Genomic DNA, 20,233 nt, shown 5'->3' on the forward strand with positions numbered 1-20,233 from the left:
TCGACGTTGGCTAAGGACGCAATTAATGTGACATAAAGTTTGACAGTGTCACTACTATAATTTGTTGTGTGTCAATATGGTATTAACTCCAGCAGACGTGGGTAGGATTGTTGCGTTAATAGAGGATGGCCGTAGCAAAAGTCTGAGATTTCCGCGGTCTACAGTTCGAGATGCCTGGAATAGGTATTTACAGACGGGAATTTTTACTACGACGACAAGGCTCTGGCAAAAGGAAGCATGACCACTGCAGCTGATGACCACTTTGTCACCATTAGTTCTTTAAGAGATCGAAGATCTACTGCTGTGTGTCTAAAAAATGACTTGCGAATACTTCATGGAGTAAGTGTAAGTAAAAGAACGATACGTAGAAGATTAGCAGAAGCTGGACTTTATTCACGAAGGCCAGCAAGATGTCCATAATTACTTCCTCGGCATCGACAACACCGACTGAGGTTTGCAAGATCGCATTTTGAGTGGACTCTAAAACAGTGGGCAAACGTACTATTCACACATGAATCCAGGGTTTGTTTAAGGACACCGGATGGTCGTGAGCGGGTATTCAGACGTAGAAATGAAAGATATGCTGACTGCACCATTTCAGAACAAATCTCATATCGTGGCGGTTCAGTCATGATTTGGGCGGGTATTTCTACCGAAGTACGCACCAATCTTGTATTTATTGAAAATGGAGCTCTAACCGCCCACCGTTACATTAAGGAAATCCTTCAAGAAATTGTTGTCCCATTTGCTCCATTCATTGGGAACCAATTTACATTAATGCATGATAATGCTAGACCTCACGTTGCACATGTAGTGAGCGAATATCTGGATGAAGTTGGACTCCCAAGATTGGAATGGCCCGCATGTAGCCCGGATCTCAACCCAATAGAACATCTTTGAGATCAACTTAAAAGGGCCGTTCGTCGTCGTCCTGTACAACCACAAACCTCAAAAAATAAAGCTAAAAGGAAAACTCAAAAATAAAGCTAAAAAATAAAAACAAATGGAAAAATGTCGCATATTATTATATCTTTATTGAGCTATAGTTGCCTTGCGTCATTCGATCAAACTGCTTGCTGAATACCGAAATGTTTCCCTAAGGATCGCTTAGAGTCTGTTGTCGGCATCGTTTGATTTATGTCTCCGTTGTGGCTCGAAAACGCACTCCTGATTCTCGCCATGTTGCATGAATATTAAGTCATTCTCGCTTTTTTAATGCTTTAATAGATGAAAATGTTCTGGATGATTACAATCATTTATCAGAAGAAGCAAAACTCCCGAGAAGGATGATAATGGATTTGGGCTTTATAGAATAAATCACCATTTTCACTGCATAATCTTGAATTTTCCTTGGCTTGTTCCCCCAATGGTTGTATTAGAAGTGTGAGTTATAATGTAAAAATTGAGTTCATAGTGTACTAGTTTTGTGTTTTAAATAAATAAGAATTGAAGAACGATTTAATTAGAACTAATTTATAAAGAACAGTTATCAACCCTTTTTTTATATGTTATACAACTTGAAATATAACTTGACTCTTAACGAAACAGGAGAGGTACTCAAATTTTAGTGCGTGAATTTATATAGACTCATTTTTTTATATTGTTGAGATCTATACTTGAACACATGATACATTTTCTTTTCAAAAAACTTTTTCTATTTATTAATCTTGCGCTTTTAACTATCTATTAACTATTCACATCCATTTGGTACGTTCTACTATATCGATATCAGTCTCCTCACTTAACGACAGCAATAAACTCTAAAATAGTGGAAAAATCCAGTAAGCAGCTGGTGAAAGTAACGAAAAAAAAATTATATATATTTCTCAGCGTTACAGATTAGTTTCAACAAGGACAAATCCACAGTGCCTGACCTTTTTGACCTTATTGTCGTATAAACCGCACTGTTTTCATTAGATGCAATTCAGTACTTTCCTGTATTTCAAGACTTGAGTAAAGCGTGTAAATTGACTGAAAATTTAGGAAAAACTATTAATCCGCCCTTATAGCATAAACTTAATCCGATCATATCTCTAAAATATAGGATACACTCTGTGAGGTTTTCTGGGGTGTAAGTGCTTGCACATTTTAACACCCAAAAATATATATTTGCATTGATATGCTGAAACATGATAAGAGATTAGAGTGTTTTATTTAAAAAAAATAAGGAATGCCTACAAAAATTCTGAAAAAATTCCTTTGATTGTTAAAAAGACTGAGGAAATAAAAATATCTTGTTCTTTATGACTTTTATCGAAAACCTGGGAAAAAAAACAAAATTATAAAAAAAGACAAAATTAAGTTAATTTCTTAAAAAAATACTCAATAACTGCAAATGCCTGAAATAATAACTTTCCTAAGGGATATAGTTAATCCTAAAAACAAGCGCGTAGTAAAATAGTAAAATGGCTGGTCTGGGGTGACATCGACGGTTACTGTCATTAATATTGATGTTCCAAGGATCTTTGCTTGGTCCTATTTTATTACTTATTTTTTTAAACGAGTTGCCACTGAGTGATACCAGTGTTGAGTATACACTGTTTGCTGATGACACAACCATTTTGCACACTGCAAATAATTACCAAGGGGCTTTGGAGAGGTGCATCGAAGCAAAGACCAGAGTACAGCAGCACATATAAATTTAATATATACTTTTTTTCGTAGACATGTGCCAACTGATTTTTGTATTAACATAAATAAACTGTTTGTATATGTATTTCGTTTAGCAGCAGCTTAAAAAAATAATTACTTTTACATCTGAACGGGAAAAATTAATAATACCATATCTGGAGCATATGAAGACCTATGAGCAAAGTTTGAATTTCTCAAATCTAATAAAACCAATTTTATAACGTTTCAGTATAAAAAAAAAATTTAGTGAAAATTAAATTAATTAATAGTTGAGACCAAAATTGGAGAGTCCAGATACTAAAAAATTTAATAAATTTAATAAATCAACTAAAAACCAAAGAAATATTTTCACTCTTATACTTTTTGCTTTCTTTTATGCAAAGCCTAAATGTTCCACGCAATATCCTAGTAATCATGCCTAATAAATTTCTTTTCTTGACGATAATTTTAAGGAAACTGTTGAAAACACCTTTTTTGTCATTCCATTTCCCCTTATCGCAACCTTTTTAATGTTTGATTTACAACAATTTCCTCTTATCTACATAGCGCTAAATCTGTTTAGATAAAAGTAAGCAAGACTTACACTAGCGCTGATCGAAGAATATGAGGCTATTCTTCAAGAAAGAATAAGGAACCTTATTCATTCGATGCCGCGAAGACTGCAAGCTGTTATTGCTGTGGGAAGAGAAAATACACGCTATTAATATTGTTTTTTTTTAATTAACTTTATGATATACCTAGTGTTTGTTTCTCCTAATAAAAATACGCTTCAAATCAGCGTTTTAATAAAAAATTTGCAGCTCGCAGCAGAAATGAGATAATGGAATAAATCAAAAATCGAAATGTTTAGAATACATCAAAGATCCACCTTAATTTTCCTACAGGGTCTTTTGAAATTACGAGAAAAAACAACAGTTTGTTTTACTCCTGTATAATATAGCCTAATCGAAAAATGCTACTTTACAAAATGATTTTAAAAAATCACAACAAATGTATCTAAAAACTGATGGCAAAATTGTGAGAATCTGATAAAAAATAAAAAAATTATAAAACATCAAACTTGGCCAATATTTCAGGGTGGCGGAATTTTGTGCCGGCGAGTATATTTCTAGAAAATCGAGATTTTCGTAGAAAATTATGTAGAAAGTTACGCAATAGTCAATACAATAATTTGCACTTTTTCAGGCTCTAACAAAATTGATTTTCTTAAAATGCGAAAAATAGCAGAGCTAATACCAAAGACATTTTCAACTATTCTACGGGCCCCACTGAGCCGGTAATTAAAAATCCTTTCACTTGATCCTTTACGGTGCTGTCACCCTGTATCTTTTTTCATTATTTTAGGGTCTATATTACTTAAAAGGTGTTCAAAGTCTTCTACTGACAAACGTGTAAAGTTTTGAAACTGTCCGGTCTAAAGCCAAATCTGATAGTAATTCGGACCTCATTTACAGACTTCTTCTTTTAAATACATGCGTCATCCACCATCGCCTATCTTTCTTTTATTTTTTCTTTTTTAATAGACTTCTAATAGCCACAAACGCGGCACTAACCATATAGTGCACTGAAAAAGGTGCAAAAATGTTTCAAAAAAATTTTTGGAGGTACAACCACATGTGATCTTTACAAAATGATAGAGTAAGTCCCTGGCTATCTGGAATCGGCAATTACAACATTTTTTAGCAGGGACAAAATTTTTTATGGCGAAATTTGTCAAAAATCTGTCAAAAAGATTTTTAATACTTTTTTAAACATACTTCGCGACATCTTGGAAACTAATTAAGATATCAACTTACTTTTTTTTTCCTCAATAAAAGAAATGTTAGCGAAAATAACTGCGGTATTTTTGTTAGTGTGAAAAACTTAGTTTTTTTGTAAAACTAGAGAAATATTTAATATCAACATTTTCGGCATAGCTATTTTCAGTAAGCGAGAAACTTTTTTATTTTAAGATATTTAGCTATACTATATGCGTGTGAAATAAAGCCATAACATCAACAAAGTTTAAAAAAAAAATCAATAATCTAAGTCTTTTAGTTTTCGAGTTATAGCGAGTTAAAATCGAAGCTTTTCGTAGCCGCGTTTAAAATATTTCTACTGCCTATGCCGGGCCGGATGGCCGCGCCGTGCGACAGCATTATTATTGGTATATCCTACATAAACGAATATTAAGCCAGTGAAAACCTGTCGGTAATAGACTTTTTAGTAAGGGTGGGAAAGTTAATGCTTTTTATGTGTTTTTATACTTATATTCAATTTTATTTTTATACTCGTTCAATTAACTGTATATACATCTCTGTTTGTTGTTTTGATATTCTTTTCTGTTAAAATGGAGTGTCTATTTTGTGAGCAACCTTTGCAAGAAAATGACAAAAGTGTAATTTTGACAAATTTCGCCATAAAAAATATTGTCCTAGCTAAAAAATGTTGAAATTGTCAATTCCAGGTAGTCAGGGATTTACTCTATCATTTTGTAAAGACCACGTGTGGTTGTACCTCAAAAAAAAAATCGAGAAAGAAGCGACTTTTTCCTCGTTTTTCAGTCCACTAATAAGCAATTCTTCGGACATGTTTTCATGGAGCGACTTGAGTACGCATGCATATGCGAAGCTTCTCACCACATGCGTGTGCAAGCAGTGGCGAATCCAGGGGGGGGGGGGCAAAGGGGGAATTACCCCCCCTCCAGAAAAGCTAGGGAGAAAAGAAATATCTTTTGTTTTCTCATTAAAAAAAAAATTATTAATTTATTAATAACATGATATCGACATCTCATAAAGCGCGCGCTCCCCGCGTCGCGTCGTCGCACAGCATTATCGTGTAGTTTCGTTTTCGTTAGTTATTTTAGTATTTTACATTGTCGACACACGCGGCTGCTTTATTTGTATCCATATTTTCTGTTTTGTGCCATGCCCATAGAGAAATGAATATTAAATACATACTTTTAATTACTCTATGGCCATGCCCACATAGTTGCTATTAATTCGAGTAGTTACTTTTGCTTTATCTATATAAAATATGAAACGAGCGGGAGTGCAAAGCAATTTATTAAACTTTGTTAAGAAAATTAAACAAGCTGAAAATAATGATATTCCTACGTCCACCGCAGATGATGCCTTACCAAATATTATAGAAAATGTTGAAGAACCCTCTACTTCTTCAACAGAGATAACGAATTTATCTTCAGAAACACCGCCAAATTTTCCTGTTAATGATGTTAGCAATATTTTAGCAAATAAGTTAACTGAGGAACAGTATATTAGTATAATGAGCGAAATTTGGACTCCACCGATAAATTTCAATTTTCCAGCGAAGAAAGAAGGGAAATTTACAAGAAAATTTAATAGAACCTATTTAGAACAGTATAAGTGGCTAGTGTACTCTTTAAAAGAAGATGGAGTATATGGTAAATATTGCGCCTTTTTTTGCAAAAGAGAAGTCGTTCACACTAGTAGTCAGCAAGTAGGTATGCTTTGTATGGAACCTTATCGCAGATGGAAGAAATACGCTGAAAAGCTAAGACTTCATGAACAGACAGAATACCATAAGAGGTCAGTTTTAGATTATGTTAACAAGAAACAAATAATAGAAAATAAGCAAATGTCAATAGAAACATTATTGTTTACTACTCGCATAAAACAGGCACAAGAAAATAGATTAATATTAACACCTATTATAAAAACTATCATATTTTGTGGGCGAAATGGTCTTCCATTAAGGGGGCATCGAGATTCTGGACCCTAATCCTCAAACTTGGAAACATTGTCTTGCACACCTGGTGAAGGTAAATTGCGATCTTTGTTAAAATTTCGAATTGATGCGGGTGATGAAATTTTGAAAAAACATATATTGAGTTCTGCTAATAACGCGACATATTTAAGTAGTACAAGACAAAACGAAATAATAAATGCATCTAACACAAATATTTTACGAAAAATAATAGCAGAAGTAAAATCTGCAAAATATTATGCAATCTTGGCAGATGAGACAACTGATATAGCCAAAATAGAGCAGTTTGTTCTTTGCGTTCGGTACGTATGCGATAATTTATCTATTAAAGAGTCCTTTCTTCAATTTATTCCGGTAACTTCAACCACTGGGCATAATTTAGCAAAAACAATTATCGAAAATTTGACAAACTGGGGTTTAGATTTAAATAATTTTAAAGGTACAGGCTATTATAAAAAAGGAATATCCTACAGCATGTTCTGTCCAGGCTGTACGAAATTGCATGGGTGTTATTGAAAATGCTTACAATTTTTTTAATACCCAAACGTCAAAATATTTTAACTAAAAAAGTAAATGAAATGCCGGATAATGAGAGATCAAGACGAGACAGATTAAAACAACTTTGTGCTACTAGATGGGTTCAAAGACAAGATTCAGTAAGCGTAATGAGAGAGCTTTTAAATTCTGTGGTATTGGCTTTAGAAGAAATAGCTGAGTGGCCAGACAAAGAAACGTCTACTTGTAGCAAGTTGTCACTAAACACCTTAAGTACATCAGAATTCCTCATTACTCTTTATGTAATTGAACATGTTTTTGCATTTACCACTCCGTTATCAAAATTGCTGCAATCAATTAATATTGATTTAGGCAAAGCAATATTACTGGCTGAAGATTGATTAAAAGAGCTTAAAGATTTACGTCATAAAGCAGATAATAGTTTTGCAACTATTTTTGCAGAGGCAAAAAAAATATAAACAAATTATTTGGTTTAGAAATATAACAAAACCACGCATAACTAGCAGACAAAAAAATAGGGCAAATTTTGAAACTAACACAACTGAAGAATATTTCAGAATATCAATATTTATTCCGTTTTTAGATTGCATCTTATTACAATTAGAAGAGAGATTTGTTAAACATAAAGATATATTACAATCATTTAACTGTCTGATTCCATCAGTAAATAAGAAACTTGATAATCAACTTCAAAGTCTTAAGTATTTGGTAAATTTTTATAAAAATGATTTAGAAAATTGTTCATTTACTATGGTTTCTGCTGAACTTAAACTTTGGTATGGAAAATTGGAAGCCTGTGCACCAGAAAAATATCCGAGCTCCGCTCTCGATGCCCTAGTAATGTGTGATCAGGATATATTTTCCAATATATTTATACTGTTAAAGATTTTTTGTACTTTTGTACTACCTGTAAGCACAGCAACCCCTAAAAGAAAATTTTCTACTCTTAAATTGTTAAAGACTTACTTACGAAATACAATAAGTGAAGACAGATTAAATGGTTTAACTCTTCTGTATGCATATCCAGAAATCTCACAAATCTTTTATTTTTCTTTATTTTTGTAGCTTTTAAATTAATAAAAACATTTCAAATACATGGTAATTATTTCTCCCTTCCTGATGAATAATACCATATCTCCGATAACAGGCCAAAAAAATTAACTAACATACACATACATATATATGTAAGTATATTGTATATTAAATGGTGATAAACCATGTTGCCCCCCCTCCCAGGATACGCCACTGTGTGCAAGTCTGTACGCACCTTTAAGCCGGGTACACACTTGAGAGCACATGGTTTGAGTACCATTGACAGACAACATTGTTCCTTGCTGTTTGTTCTGTGCCACTTCAATATTTATGTTTTTGATTATTTTTAATCAGCAAAACTGTCTTGCTAATTTTTTAATATTTTATTTGTAATTATAGTCGATATATTATAGATGATAATAAGTTATCTGATAGAAATGCATCACTCTTAAAACAAAATTAGCATTTGTTTCATGGAGAAAAGATTTCCTTTTAAGAAAACATCTTGCCTATTAACGTTCCTAAAGTCCATTCAAACTCAAGAGGTCAAACTTTCTAAACAAAAAAAAAATTCTTAGGCTAACTTTTGATTATGAACGGACTATAAGTTCCTCTTTAACGAATATTTAAACCTTTGAAATCATCAGGCTTATGGACAAAGTATCGGAAGTGCATCAGCAACGGCCAGAACGCTGTCCTACTATGCGGCCGCCTCAGGGGACACGACGGCCAAGAAAGTGGCCAAAAACCTCCTGGACGCACTCTGGAACCACCATAGGACCGCACGCGGCATCTCGCTTGAAGAAAGTTTTAGCAGTTACACCAATTTCAATCATAAGGTACAATTTTACAAAACCCTCTTGATGTTTAAAAGACATACTTTTTTTAGTTATATATCCCGCTCGCCAACTGGTCCGGAGTTTATCCCAATGGGGACGTGATCGATAATAACGCGACTTTCTTAAGTGTGAGGTCTTGGTTTAAGGACGATCCGGATTGGTCGATGGTGCAAGATTATTTGGATGGTGGCGCAGTACCAAGGTTCGAAGTGCATCGCTTTTGGGAGCAATCGGACGTCGCCGTGGCTCTCGGTGTTTATTACATGTTGTTTAATGAATAAACGATACGTTTTTATGTCTTTTACTAATCCATTACTTTACTTTACCATACTCACAACATGTGTTAAAATTAAATAAAGGTTTTTGATTAGTGGTAAAACGGTTTTGTGATTTGAGTAGCACAAAAAAGGTTCCAACAGTCAGCGAAACAGAATTTATACTTTAAGGTTAGTACTAAAATTATATTAATTAATGCAAGTATTTGGTTTCTAGATTTTGGTTTGGCCTTTCAGTCCTTCCAGAGACCCCTATACAAACATCCATAATTTATTCATGTGAATCAAAATAATCATAAAATATAAGTGTTAATTATGTATACAGGGCTGTCCTATTATTTAGTCCAAAATATCATGATTTGATTAAATTCTTTTTGTCCAAAAAACGATAATAACCAAGATACCGAGGGTGTTGAAGTTTGAATAAAAAAAGTCTCTTTTAAGTCGTTCTCGTTCTAGAAACACTTTATGAAAAATTACCTCACAAGTTAACACAGCATTAAATAATTGCAGATAGGATCTTGTTTTGCTTCAGATACATTAAAGTTACAATTTTTGAACCCAACTATTTCAAAATTATATTGTTTACCAAAAATTCATGACCTGGCAATAAAATGAGACCAATTGACACCACTATAGGAACGCCGACTTCCAACGTTTCAAAGTTTTTGAGAAAACAATTTGAGGCATTAAATTTATCTAGTAAAGGTTTTCCAATCTTTTTTTTTCGTTAAATCATATAAAAAAAGTATTTAAAGTATTTTTGAATTAGGAAGAAATTTTGATGATACTACATAGCTGAACATTTACAAGATAAGTATATTTTATTTTTAATTTAATTTTACTTTAATTACCTTGATAACGGTAGTAGATATAACTACCGAACCGTTAATTCAAATTAGATATTTTTTAAAAAGGTCTTCTTGTTGTTTTTATCGTTTTTTAATTTTAATATTCACAACAAAGTTAGGTAGGATATTTAAAAGAAGAAACGAGCTCAGAGATTAATAGATTGAACCTCAGCTCCTAGGTATATAAAAAATCTATTATACCTCAAGTAAATAATCGTATTTAAAACTTATTAAACTTAAATTAAATTAAGTATATCGAACGGTATCATTACAGATTTGAGTTCATATTTCTTCTAAATCCGTGAATAAGTCCATTCTCTTCTTCTTTTCAATTTTTGAGCGTGTGAGATAAAAATTTCTAAATTGATTTTTGCTGTAAGTGACGTAGGGGAAACTGGCCTAAAATGACATACTAGGGTAAAATGGCATATCGGCCACTTCTCTAATTTGAGACGTGGCAACGCTGTCGTAAATGACAAAATGTAATTGGTTTGCAGATTGCAGCTGTGACCTCAGTCGAGTCTACTCTGCGGGGCAGAATACACGTGTTTTTAAGAAATACCGAAAAAAACTTTTTCCGAAATTAAAAACATTGTTCTGTGGTTTCCTAATTTCTCGATATCACTTGATGAGGTACAATAAGCCTAAGTACGGTCAGTCCGGGTAAAAAAATAGAATTTTTTCTTTTTTTTGATGTGATTTTACCCCGGTTTTTTTTTGTGTTTTTAATAAGTATTTGGGTAATTTCTAACACACTTATTCTTTGGGTAAAATGACATACATAGTGTTTGTGTAAAACGACATAGGCATTAGGCTGAAACCTATACCTATGTTTTTATCATTTCAGATAATATGGTTGAAAAGTATACGCGTAAATCGACGCGTCAAAATTGGGGTGAGGCAAGCATGAGCGAAGCTATTAAAGCAGTCCAAAACGGTGATCTGGGTTGGTTGGCGGCGTCTAAAAGATATGGTGTACCGCAAGCAACCCTTAGACGAAGGGCACAGGGTAAAAATAAAAGAATAAAAGGTTCTCTTAGGGAGTTATGGACCTGCATTTTCTTGAACGCGATATAGTGCAACATATTAAGAAATTGGAAACATGCATGTTTGGCCTGAACACAACAGAGGTCAGGCAATTGGCATTTGAACTAGCTGAAAGGAAGAAGTTACCCCACAGATTTAACAGGATTAAGAAAAAGGCTGGCTGGGATTGGCTTGTGGGCTTTAGGGGACGCAATCCTGACATTTCACTCAGAACACCGGAAGCCACTTCAGCGGCTCGTGCACAGGGTTTCAATAAGCAGCAAGTTGAAAATTTTTTTAATTTATTGGAACATACAGTAGCGGAACATAACATTACCTTTGACCGTATCTACAATGTTAACGAGTCTGCGCTTTCTACGGTTCAACGTTCGCAAAAAAATTATGGCCACAAAGGAAAGAAAGCAGGTTGGTGCCATTTCAAGTGCAGAACGGGGGGCACACACTTCTGTAGTTTGTGCTATGAATCCAATAAGTAATTTTGTGCCACCGGCTCTAATTTTTTCTCGAAAAAAAATGGAAGCCAGAGTTAATTGATGACGCACCAGCTGGGACATTGGGCGTGTGTCAAGAATCGGGCTGGATGACAGGTGACCTGTTTTGTAAGTGTAAGTAGCTGAAACATTTTATAAAGTTTACACATTCATCTCAAAATAACAAAAGCCTCTTACTGCTTGATGGTCACGTTAGCCACAAACAATTGGAAGTTATTACGTTGGCTAAAGAAAATGGTGTCCTAATGATTTGCTTTCCTCCGCACTGCACACACCGATTACAACCCCTGGATGTGTCGTTTTTTGGTCCTCTATCTGCCTTGATTATAATCAAGCGATTACAAAGTGGCTCAAGAATAATCGAGGTCGCGCTGTATCTTCTTTTCAAGTAGGAAAGCTATTTTCTGAAGCCTATGATTGCAGTGCAACTATGGAAAATGCCGTTAGTGGGTTCAAAAAAAAAGGAATCCATCCGTTTAACGCCAATGTTTTTCCCGACTGGATGTTCGCTGCGTCATTAACAACCGCCATCCCTGAACAAAATGATCCCAAATTACAAACACGAGACCACCAAGGACCTCATCCAAACACGTCCCCTCCACCATCACAAGCCGACAGGGACAGACCTGGACCATCCCATATAACTCCAAATGAAGAAAAAGATAATATACTAGACAGTAACCGGGATTCCGTGGAAAGTATCATTCCTATACCCAAGGTATCAGCATCTTTTAAACGAACAAATCGGAAAAGACAGGGAACGGTTGTGCTAACATCTACACCTAACATGGAAGAACTCAAGGCGAAAGAAGAAAAGAAACGTTTAGTCTTGGAGCGACGTGCAAAACGTAACCAGGTTAAAGTCAAATTGTGGACCGATGATGAAGAAAAAAATCAAGATCCATTTGCTGAGGTTGAAGACGATGATGAAGATGCTGCGTGTATCTATTGCAACAGCCTTTATTCCCAGTCGAAATCAAGGCGAGCTTTGGCTGCAGTGTCAAAAATGTAAAAAGTGGAGTCACGCAGAATGCGCAAGGGTCTCCCGTCGCACTAAGTTTTTTACTTGCGAACTTTGTAACTGAATAGGCATTTGTTTTTTCGTAAGTGACCAAAGCATTATATTTTTGTATTTCATAATAAAGGTTTTTTCAATATTTCTACCTTTTTTATTTGCAACATTTTCTATAAAAAGGTGTATGTCATTTTGCCCAAGTATAAGCCTAGAATGACATACTGCACATTTTTTTAAAAATTTGGCATCAATATTTTAAAGTGAAAAAAATTAAAACTTTGTGCCTTCCATGGGAACTGGTATAAACTAACGAACTCACTGAACTTGAAATGAATGGTCATCAATAAATATTCCTAAGTTTTGTGGAAGCTTTTGTTTAGGGTATGACATTTTAGGCCAGTTTCCCCTAATACACAATAAAATAAGTAACTCATTATGAATTCGTCACAACAATACAGATTTTACTTAAAGGTTTTCCAGTTAAGAAAATTCAACACTTGTTAATATTTTGATATCCGTATTATGTGAAATATGACAGAGTGGAAAAGTCAAGATTGGCTGAATATCACTTTATGAGAATAGAAAACTTAAAACTACTAAAAATTACTTGAAACCATAAATTAATAAAGGAAAAGTTAAAGGCATGTAAAAGTTTATCAATATTAAAAATTCGAAAATCATTCTTAATAGGGACAAAGATCCAATCCCTTATACTCAATTGTATAGTTTAATTAGTATTTAAACTCTTTTTAGCCACGCTTTATTGGATTTTTCGCTCTATTCTCTAGTATACCTATAAGGCCACCTGTCAGTACTTTTAGTTTTAATCTTCTCAAATAAAATAAAAAGTTTTGATTAGTAATAAAACTTTAGAGACCTTAAATTTTTTTTTTACTTACTTATCTTCAGGGGTCTCGGTAGTGGTGCTGGCCTTTGGCCTCCTAATGTTCACGTACTCCAGTGAAGATTTCGCTCTGAATGATTTTCTTTCGGGTTTCTGTTCTTCCTCTTCTTCTTCTTCTGCAGAAGGTTTTTCAGTGGTGGACCTAACGTTAAATTTAACAAACTTAGCGTCTTATACATGTAAATAAATATTACCTTTGCCTGGAAAGGGTTTTATATTGGGGCCTCCCTCTATCGACCTTCTTCTCCTCCTCCTCCTCCTTAGTGTCGTCGCTGCCTTGTGGCCCTCCGCTGTTTCGATTGATCGAGGTCCTTTTAAAAGCGTTCAAAGTGTTTTTTGAGGTTTTACCCAAGACCCGTTCGAAAATGCTCTTGCTAATAGCCGAGGGGGTGGTTGAATCTGAGCTGGACACCGTTTGGGCATCCTTGATCTTTAATTGTTTCTCCAACTCTTCGATGCCGCCCGCCTTACGGATTAAATCCAGTAGTTCTTTGATTACTTTGGGGTCTTCTTCGGGTTCTTCTTTTTTGTGTGGTGCATTTTCTTCTTCTTCGTCTTCATACTCTTCTTCATACTAAATAAAAAATTATAGCGTGATTACAGGAACTTGGCGAAAAGAAATTTAATTGCACTTTATCCAAATGGTGAAAACTCATTTATAGCGGCAGATTCGATATGGTTCCAACAGGATGGCGAATTAAAAAATAAAATAAAAAATGGGTGTATCTATTTAAAAAAAATTAAGTTGATAGTCGTAGCTCATTTTTGAACACACCCCTGAATTTTAAATGAATTTGTTCCAACTTGCGCGTCCTCACTCTATATCCCTAAAAGGCAAACTCCTAAAACTGCATCAAAACGCTCTCTTAAATGATTTTCCCAAAAACTTAAACACCGCCATAATTTTCGTCTAAAAACTTACTTCATAAGCCTCGGTGGTAGTAGTAGAAGTCCTAAAATTAAAGGCACTTTTACTGGCAACTTTAACCGTAGTACTCGTAGCTACGCTACTCTCAGTTGTACTGGCTTTCGTAGTCGTCTCCTTAACTGGTGTGGTGGAAGCCTTCTGAAGCTTCTTATTGCACAAAACGTTCTGACTATAGTCGCAAGAATCCGCCGCCTTATTAAAATATAGACCTTTAAAAAGAAAAAAAAAATGTATCAATCCGAATTAGATCTTGTTCAAAGCGCAGTTGTATACCTGCAGGACAAGTGAACTGATGCGCAATAATTCCCGTATCTCCTGCCCCATTTAAACACCAATAATACTTCTTGCAGTCTTTCGGGTGCGGGAAGAAACCCTCGTCCTCACATTTGAATCCTGCAAGAGACATTGCATGAGGAACTCAATTTTGATTTTGAACTGGAGTATGGTAAAGTTATGAGGAAGAAACTTTATGATGTGAGATATTATATAGTTAATATTTTTGAGTTAGTTTACCTCCTCCCATGTCCGGCGTAGCGGGTGGCTCCGGGGTTGTGTAAGCAGGAGTGGCGATTTTTAAGCTACTGTAAGTAGAAGTGCCTCCCTCGGTTTTCTTCGAAGAAGTCTTGCGGCGTTTTTGTGATGTGGTCGAAGGTCTTTCTTCTTGTTTCGATTTTGTTTTGATCCTGTAACAAAAAAAAAAAAAAGATTTTTGTTTCAGTGGCTAGTTCTTAGCTCTTCAAGATTACAATTTGACGAATTTTTTGGGAGCAACGGAAATCTGGCATAATTAGGACTTTTTCAATGGTACCCATAACTAGGTTTCAACCCCTAGAAAAAATTATTTTTTTTTGCCTAGATCCTTAATGATGTTTCCTGAGAAAAAATTCTCAGATCTGGATTACTTCCAAGTTGTTCCTGTTGTTGTTTTCAAGTTCTTCAACTATTCGAGAGAGAAATCAATTAAGATTTTCAAGACATTTACGTTTCTGGAAAAAATCAACGATAAATTCAAATTTTTAAGCCGAAACCAAGAAATAATTTGAAAGTTTCATCATCTTGAAAGAAAATCAAAAAATATTTTAAACTTTATCAATTGCCTGGAATAAATCAATTTTTTTTAAGTGCCTGCAAAGTACCCAGTGTAAAATTAAAGAAGAATTTCCTCAACTTAGTCAAATACCTGGAATATGTAGAACACTGTAAAATCTAAATTTCTTCAGTCAAAGAAAAAGTGCCTTAGAGAAATTACTGACATTTCAAAGTTCAAAGAGTGTAGTTGACTTTTTATGAGAAGAAACATTTATTTCAGTCCATTCGTTATTTTTTTTTTACTTCACCTATTTACCCCGTTTTTATTTATTACTAATAATTGCTTTTTTTTAATTTAATAGAGGCACTATCTATCTATTTAGGTCACAGTTGTGCAACTGTCTGGAAAATATTACACGAATAATGCAAATTTCTTTAACTGTCTGAGGAGAATTAAATTTTTCCAACTAACTAGGAGTAATTAATGCTGTTCAACTACATGTAATAAATAATGAAAAAAAGGTACCCCTACTCAACATAAAATAAAGTAGAATTCAAACTCCAAATCAAAAAAAACTTAAAGAAGAATTCAACATTCTTTTACCTGCAAGAAATTCAACCTCTTTTAACTGTCATGTAGAAATTGGAACACGAATTTTAAATCTCTTCAACTGCCTGGAATAAATTGAGACTCTTTAATTGCCAGGGCGATATTTAAAAATAATTCATACAAAGTTATTCAACTGGTTGAAACAACGAATTGAAGTTTCTTTAACTTAATTCAGGTAGGCGTTCAGGCTTCTATTGAAAGTGCCTGGAAAATATTATAAAAAGAATTTAAAACTCTTCATAAGTGTCCTGGGAGATTAATTTTCCAAAATCGGGACTGGATGGAATTTCCGCTGGTTCTGTGTCTAGTTTCTTTTTGGTGTAACTGGATGGTGGATTCTTCACTAAAACTATACTCTGCTTGAAGATTTTTAAATCTATTTATTCGGTACACGTTAATGGTCAGAGAGCACCAAAAGACAGCACATTGAAAAGAATAAAGCCATATTTTAGCGAGTAAGCAGCTATAAGCGTCTTTAAGACATCTCATTTGTGCGATCAAGTCATGACGTCACCGTATAAGGCGCTTTAAGCGTTTGTTAGCGCCTAGCGGATATAGGCAATTTTAAGTAAGTAATATTTGAAGTAAGGATAGTTTTCCAAATTCCATTTTTAAAAATTTAGTGGCTTGAGAATTGTTTTTACAAGCAAAAGTCTATGATTCAGATCATCAATTGACTGATTATCGAAATCGCTAATTTCTGTGTCTTTCATGTTAATTTTATATAAGGTGTAGCTTCAATCTTATGAATATTTAAAGATAGAATTATCTCCTTCTAGCAGCTTCAATGCTAATCGCTATGTAGGCTATTTAAATAAAAAAATAAGACTTATGTAACTAAATGTATTATTATGGAATATTGTAATATTATGTATTATTACAAAGAAGAAAAAATAAACTTAATGACATATTTATGATAAATATGAAATTAAATCTCTAATGATACCTCTCGTTATATTTAACTAAATTTAAGTCCAAGAATGTGATGTTTTTTGCTACACTGTAGTAATTAGACATTTTGTTGTAATAACAAGGAAAAATCTAAAAAAAAATTTTATTTAATTCAGTTTTTAATGTTTATTATTTTTTTTAAATTACAGATTTTAAATGTCCACTATTAAACTATATAAATTTTTCAATATTTTCCTCAAACGTGGATCATAGCTGTGCCTCAAAGTCTTCCATCAATTCTTCTCTCCTCAGTTCTGTTGCTCTTTAGATAATCCAGTATGCAGGGCATGTTTAGGTACACTTTAGAGTTTAAGTACTCCACATTAAATAAATAAAATAAATTTGGTCCATAAAAATCAAAAATTATAAAATAAGAAATACCTACTGATAATTTAGCTATTCTGTTATGTTAAAAAATGCAGCTTTAGTTTTTTCTTGAAACCCGCTACTGACATTTCTTTTATAAGATTCGGAACAAGGTCATTGTAAATTGACACAACATTATACAGAAAACTATGACGAAAGAAGGCTGTTTGATATCTAGGAATTGACAACTTATTTGTAAATCTTAGATTTGCTTCATGTAAATTTTTCCGAAAAGTAAGTTTTTTGCGGAGGTAGGGAGGAGTAGAAGGTGCTAGCAGTCTATGCACAAAAACTGCCAATTGCAAAGAGAATAGATTTTCCACATGCAGTCAACCAAGTTCACATAGCCTTGCAGTGACTCTATCATACTTTCTCAGTCTATAAATCAATCTGCAGCGTTGATTTTGCAACTTTTGCAAACGGTACGCAGTGATTTTGTCTAAACATGGAAAATAAACAATATTGCAGTAATTCATAATAGGTAGTACTAAAGACTCACACAGCTTTTTCCTTATTTTAAAATTAATTATATCTCTGTTTGCATACAATGGCTTTAAGGAACATTATATGACTTCTTAATGACATTAATCTTGAGCCTTTAAGATACGAGAAAGTGCTGGCCAGACAAGGTCCCTGTACAATTTTGTTTTATTACAACATTTTTGTTAATTTTTTAACTTAAAAAATATATCATAATAAACCAAAAGTAAAAAACTGTAACAAAAAAACTAAACTGTTTATAACATAAAACGATAAAAATAGGGACTTATTCATGTGGAAGAGATCTGTAAAATGATACATGCTCCTGAGATCGAATTACAGGAGTTTCTCCACTGCACAAAGAAATTAGGTCCTGATATTTTAGACATGTTATCTTTGGTCGTTCATTGTTAAGTTCTCCGAGGGAAAAATGATCTATCTTTGTTCTCTTCAATGTGAGGCTTCTATAATGTTCATCACAGTGAGACACTTAAAAAAAAATATTATCTGGACTTTCCTTTTCAACTTTAATTTCAAAGATTTCTGTCCAGTTGATTTGGTTTCTGTTATCATCTTGGCGTATGCTTAAAACTCTTAAATCTTTCGACAAGAATTTAAAATCTATGAAATCGGAATAATTCATTGGAATTACATTATAGGGATTTTTAGCCCTAGCTAGTCTAAAAATCGGAATCAACTGAGATGGAACAAATATGTTCCTGAACGCGAAATGGCAGTACTTATGGCACTATAAACTGAGTCCCCTTCACTTTGACCATGAAAGAGCTCAAAAAATCGAAGACGAATTTGCCTAATGTTCTTGCTGTTTCTTACAAAATATAGTAACATTATAGCGACTATGGAATTTTTATTTTGGCCGCTACAGCCATCGGCAAATAAATCTGCAGATTTAACCTCTTTTTCATCGTAATGCATCAAAAATTTGTATACATGTTGATATTTCCGATGAGCCTATTTTACTGTCCATTTCACTCCATGTATAGCAAAAACATTCCTTAGATGCCAAATTGTATAATGTAAAGTTGTAAGCTGCTAGACGTCTAAACAAAAAGGCGTTTCTAAGATACGCCTTTTTGTCTGCTGTTTTAAAATGACTTGATGAGATACGCCTAAACAGTTTGCGCGCATAACCCAGGCAATAAATTATATTAAGTTACGCCCTTTTGAGAGCAGCTAGAAAACACCAAATTTGTCAACCTCCTGGCGAAATCCATAAAAATTCAAATTATGAGTTACGCCCCTTTATATGCAAGGCGACGATATACGCCTAAAAAACTATTTGCCATTTAATATTAAATATTATTTATGAAATCCACTAGTTCTCTCTTTGCTCGATTCCTTGACTGAAACAACTGCTTACTTCATACAAAAACTCCAAAACTGCTGTATGCGTTTCGCATTCAAAATACCATTTAGGAATCATATTACTCCTTACTTAAATAACAATTTTATTTTGAATATGAAAAATCGTAGAAAATGCCATAATGTACACCTTTAAAAACTGGAGAGTCTCTATATGAAGTAAATAATTTTAAAAATCATCTTCATATGTATAACACTAGATTTATAAATTTATTTTGAGTCCCACAGCATAGAAACACAAATTTTCAAAAATCTTTTGTTTTTGTAGCCTCTCAACTTTGGAATAAATTGCCTAAACAATTTTCAATAGGAGTATTTAAAAAATATATTCAAAATTATCTCCTTGAAAAACAGCAATGGAATGCTTAATTTAATTTCAAATAAGTAAAATTAATATTTGGGCTTGAGATAATAAAATAATTATTTATAAAGTGCACTGCATATGAAACTCTCTGCACTTATTATTATATATTTACAATACAATCATCTTTATAAACATTTATTGATTTCCAAAAAAATGTATAGAATTATAAAATATTATTTCAATAGCATAAACTACATATCAATAGCATTTGTTATAATAAGTACAGTTTCCTATAGGCCTCAACATATCACGTCTATGATAAGTTTTATATATGGTTGACCAAACCCTTATAATGATTATGCAATTGAATTTGACTATATATCGAGAAATAGTTAAAGAATTTTGAGATAATAGAGATAAAGAAGATTGTTGTAAGTTAGAGTGTATGGGCTAAAAAACGTATTTCTTAATAATTTTATTGTTAAAATTCCCTAGCCGAAAACATTTTATAAATTAACCAAAATAGTATTGTAAAACGTAAAAACCAATAAATATGATTAAATAGATTGTGTAACAGGCCAAGAAATTGTTTATAACGCACATATTTAATATAAAATAAAATATAGCAAAATTGAGGTAGATAAATAAATAATAATTAAGGGAAATTCCCTAAGAACACTTAAATTGATGGGTTAAAAACCATGAAAATAGCTGTATACATTTTTTTATAGGGCTTTGGTATCCGCTCGCCTCCATTTAAAATTTCTTTACAAGTAGCATTTGTTACATGCCACGTTTTCCTTTGCACCCCTTGCGCGTCTACCCACCTCCCTCTGGTATTTCTTTTACTGCTTA

General features: G+C 33.4%; 2 protein-coding genes across 3 annotated transcripts in view; one reads left to right on the forward strand and one right to left on the reverse strand.

Annotated features, from left to right (window-relative positions):
• LOC126739960 (exoglucanase B-like) overlaps positions 1 to 9,052 on the forward strand; it is a 32,919-nt gene extending 23,867 nt beyond the window's left edge. Inside the window, exons 10-11 of the mRNA XM_050445804.1 lie at positions 8,553 to 8,744; positions 8,795 to 9,052. Coding sequence (XP_050301761.1) covers positions 8,553 to 8,744; positions 8,795 to 9,025 — 423 coding nt within the window. The 3' untranslated portion in view covers positions 9,026 to 9,052. The remainder of the gene's footprint in view (positions 1 to 8,552; positions 8,745 to 8,794) is intronic.
• LOC126739942 (mucin-5AC-like) overlaps positions 1 to 20,233 on the reverse strand; it is a 137,899-nt gene that overhangs the window by 38,582 nt on the left and 79,084 nt on the right. For both annotated transcript variants that reach the window (XM_050445783.1, XM_050445776.1), the window contains exons 10-14: positions 14,769 to 14,938; positions 14,529 to 14,648; positions 14,250 to 14,464; positions 13,522 to 13,901; positions 13,323 to 13,469 (exon numbers count right to left, since the gene is read on the reverse strand). In XM_050445783.1, coding sequence (XP_050301740.1) covers positions 13,323 to 13,469; positions 13,522 to 13,901; positions 14,250 to 14,464; positions 14,529 to 14,648; positions 14,769 to 14,938 — 1,032 coding nt within the window. The remainder of the gene's footprint in view (positions 1 to 13,322; positions 13,470 to 13,521; positions 13,902 to 14,249; positions 14,465 to 14,528; positions 14,649 to 14,768; positions 14,939 to 20,233) is intronic.

This window comes from Anthonomus grandis, chromosome 1 (genome assembly GCF_022605725.1).
Source record: "Anthonomus grandis grandis chromosome 1, icAntGran1.3, whole genome shotgun sequence".
NCBI classification, from domain to species: Eukaryota; Metazoa; Arthropoda; class Insecta; order Coleoptera; family Curculionidae; genus Anthonomus; species Anthonomus grandis.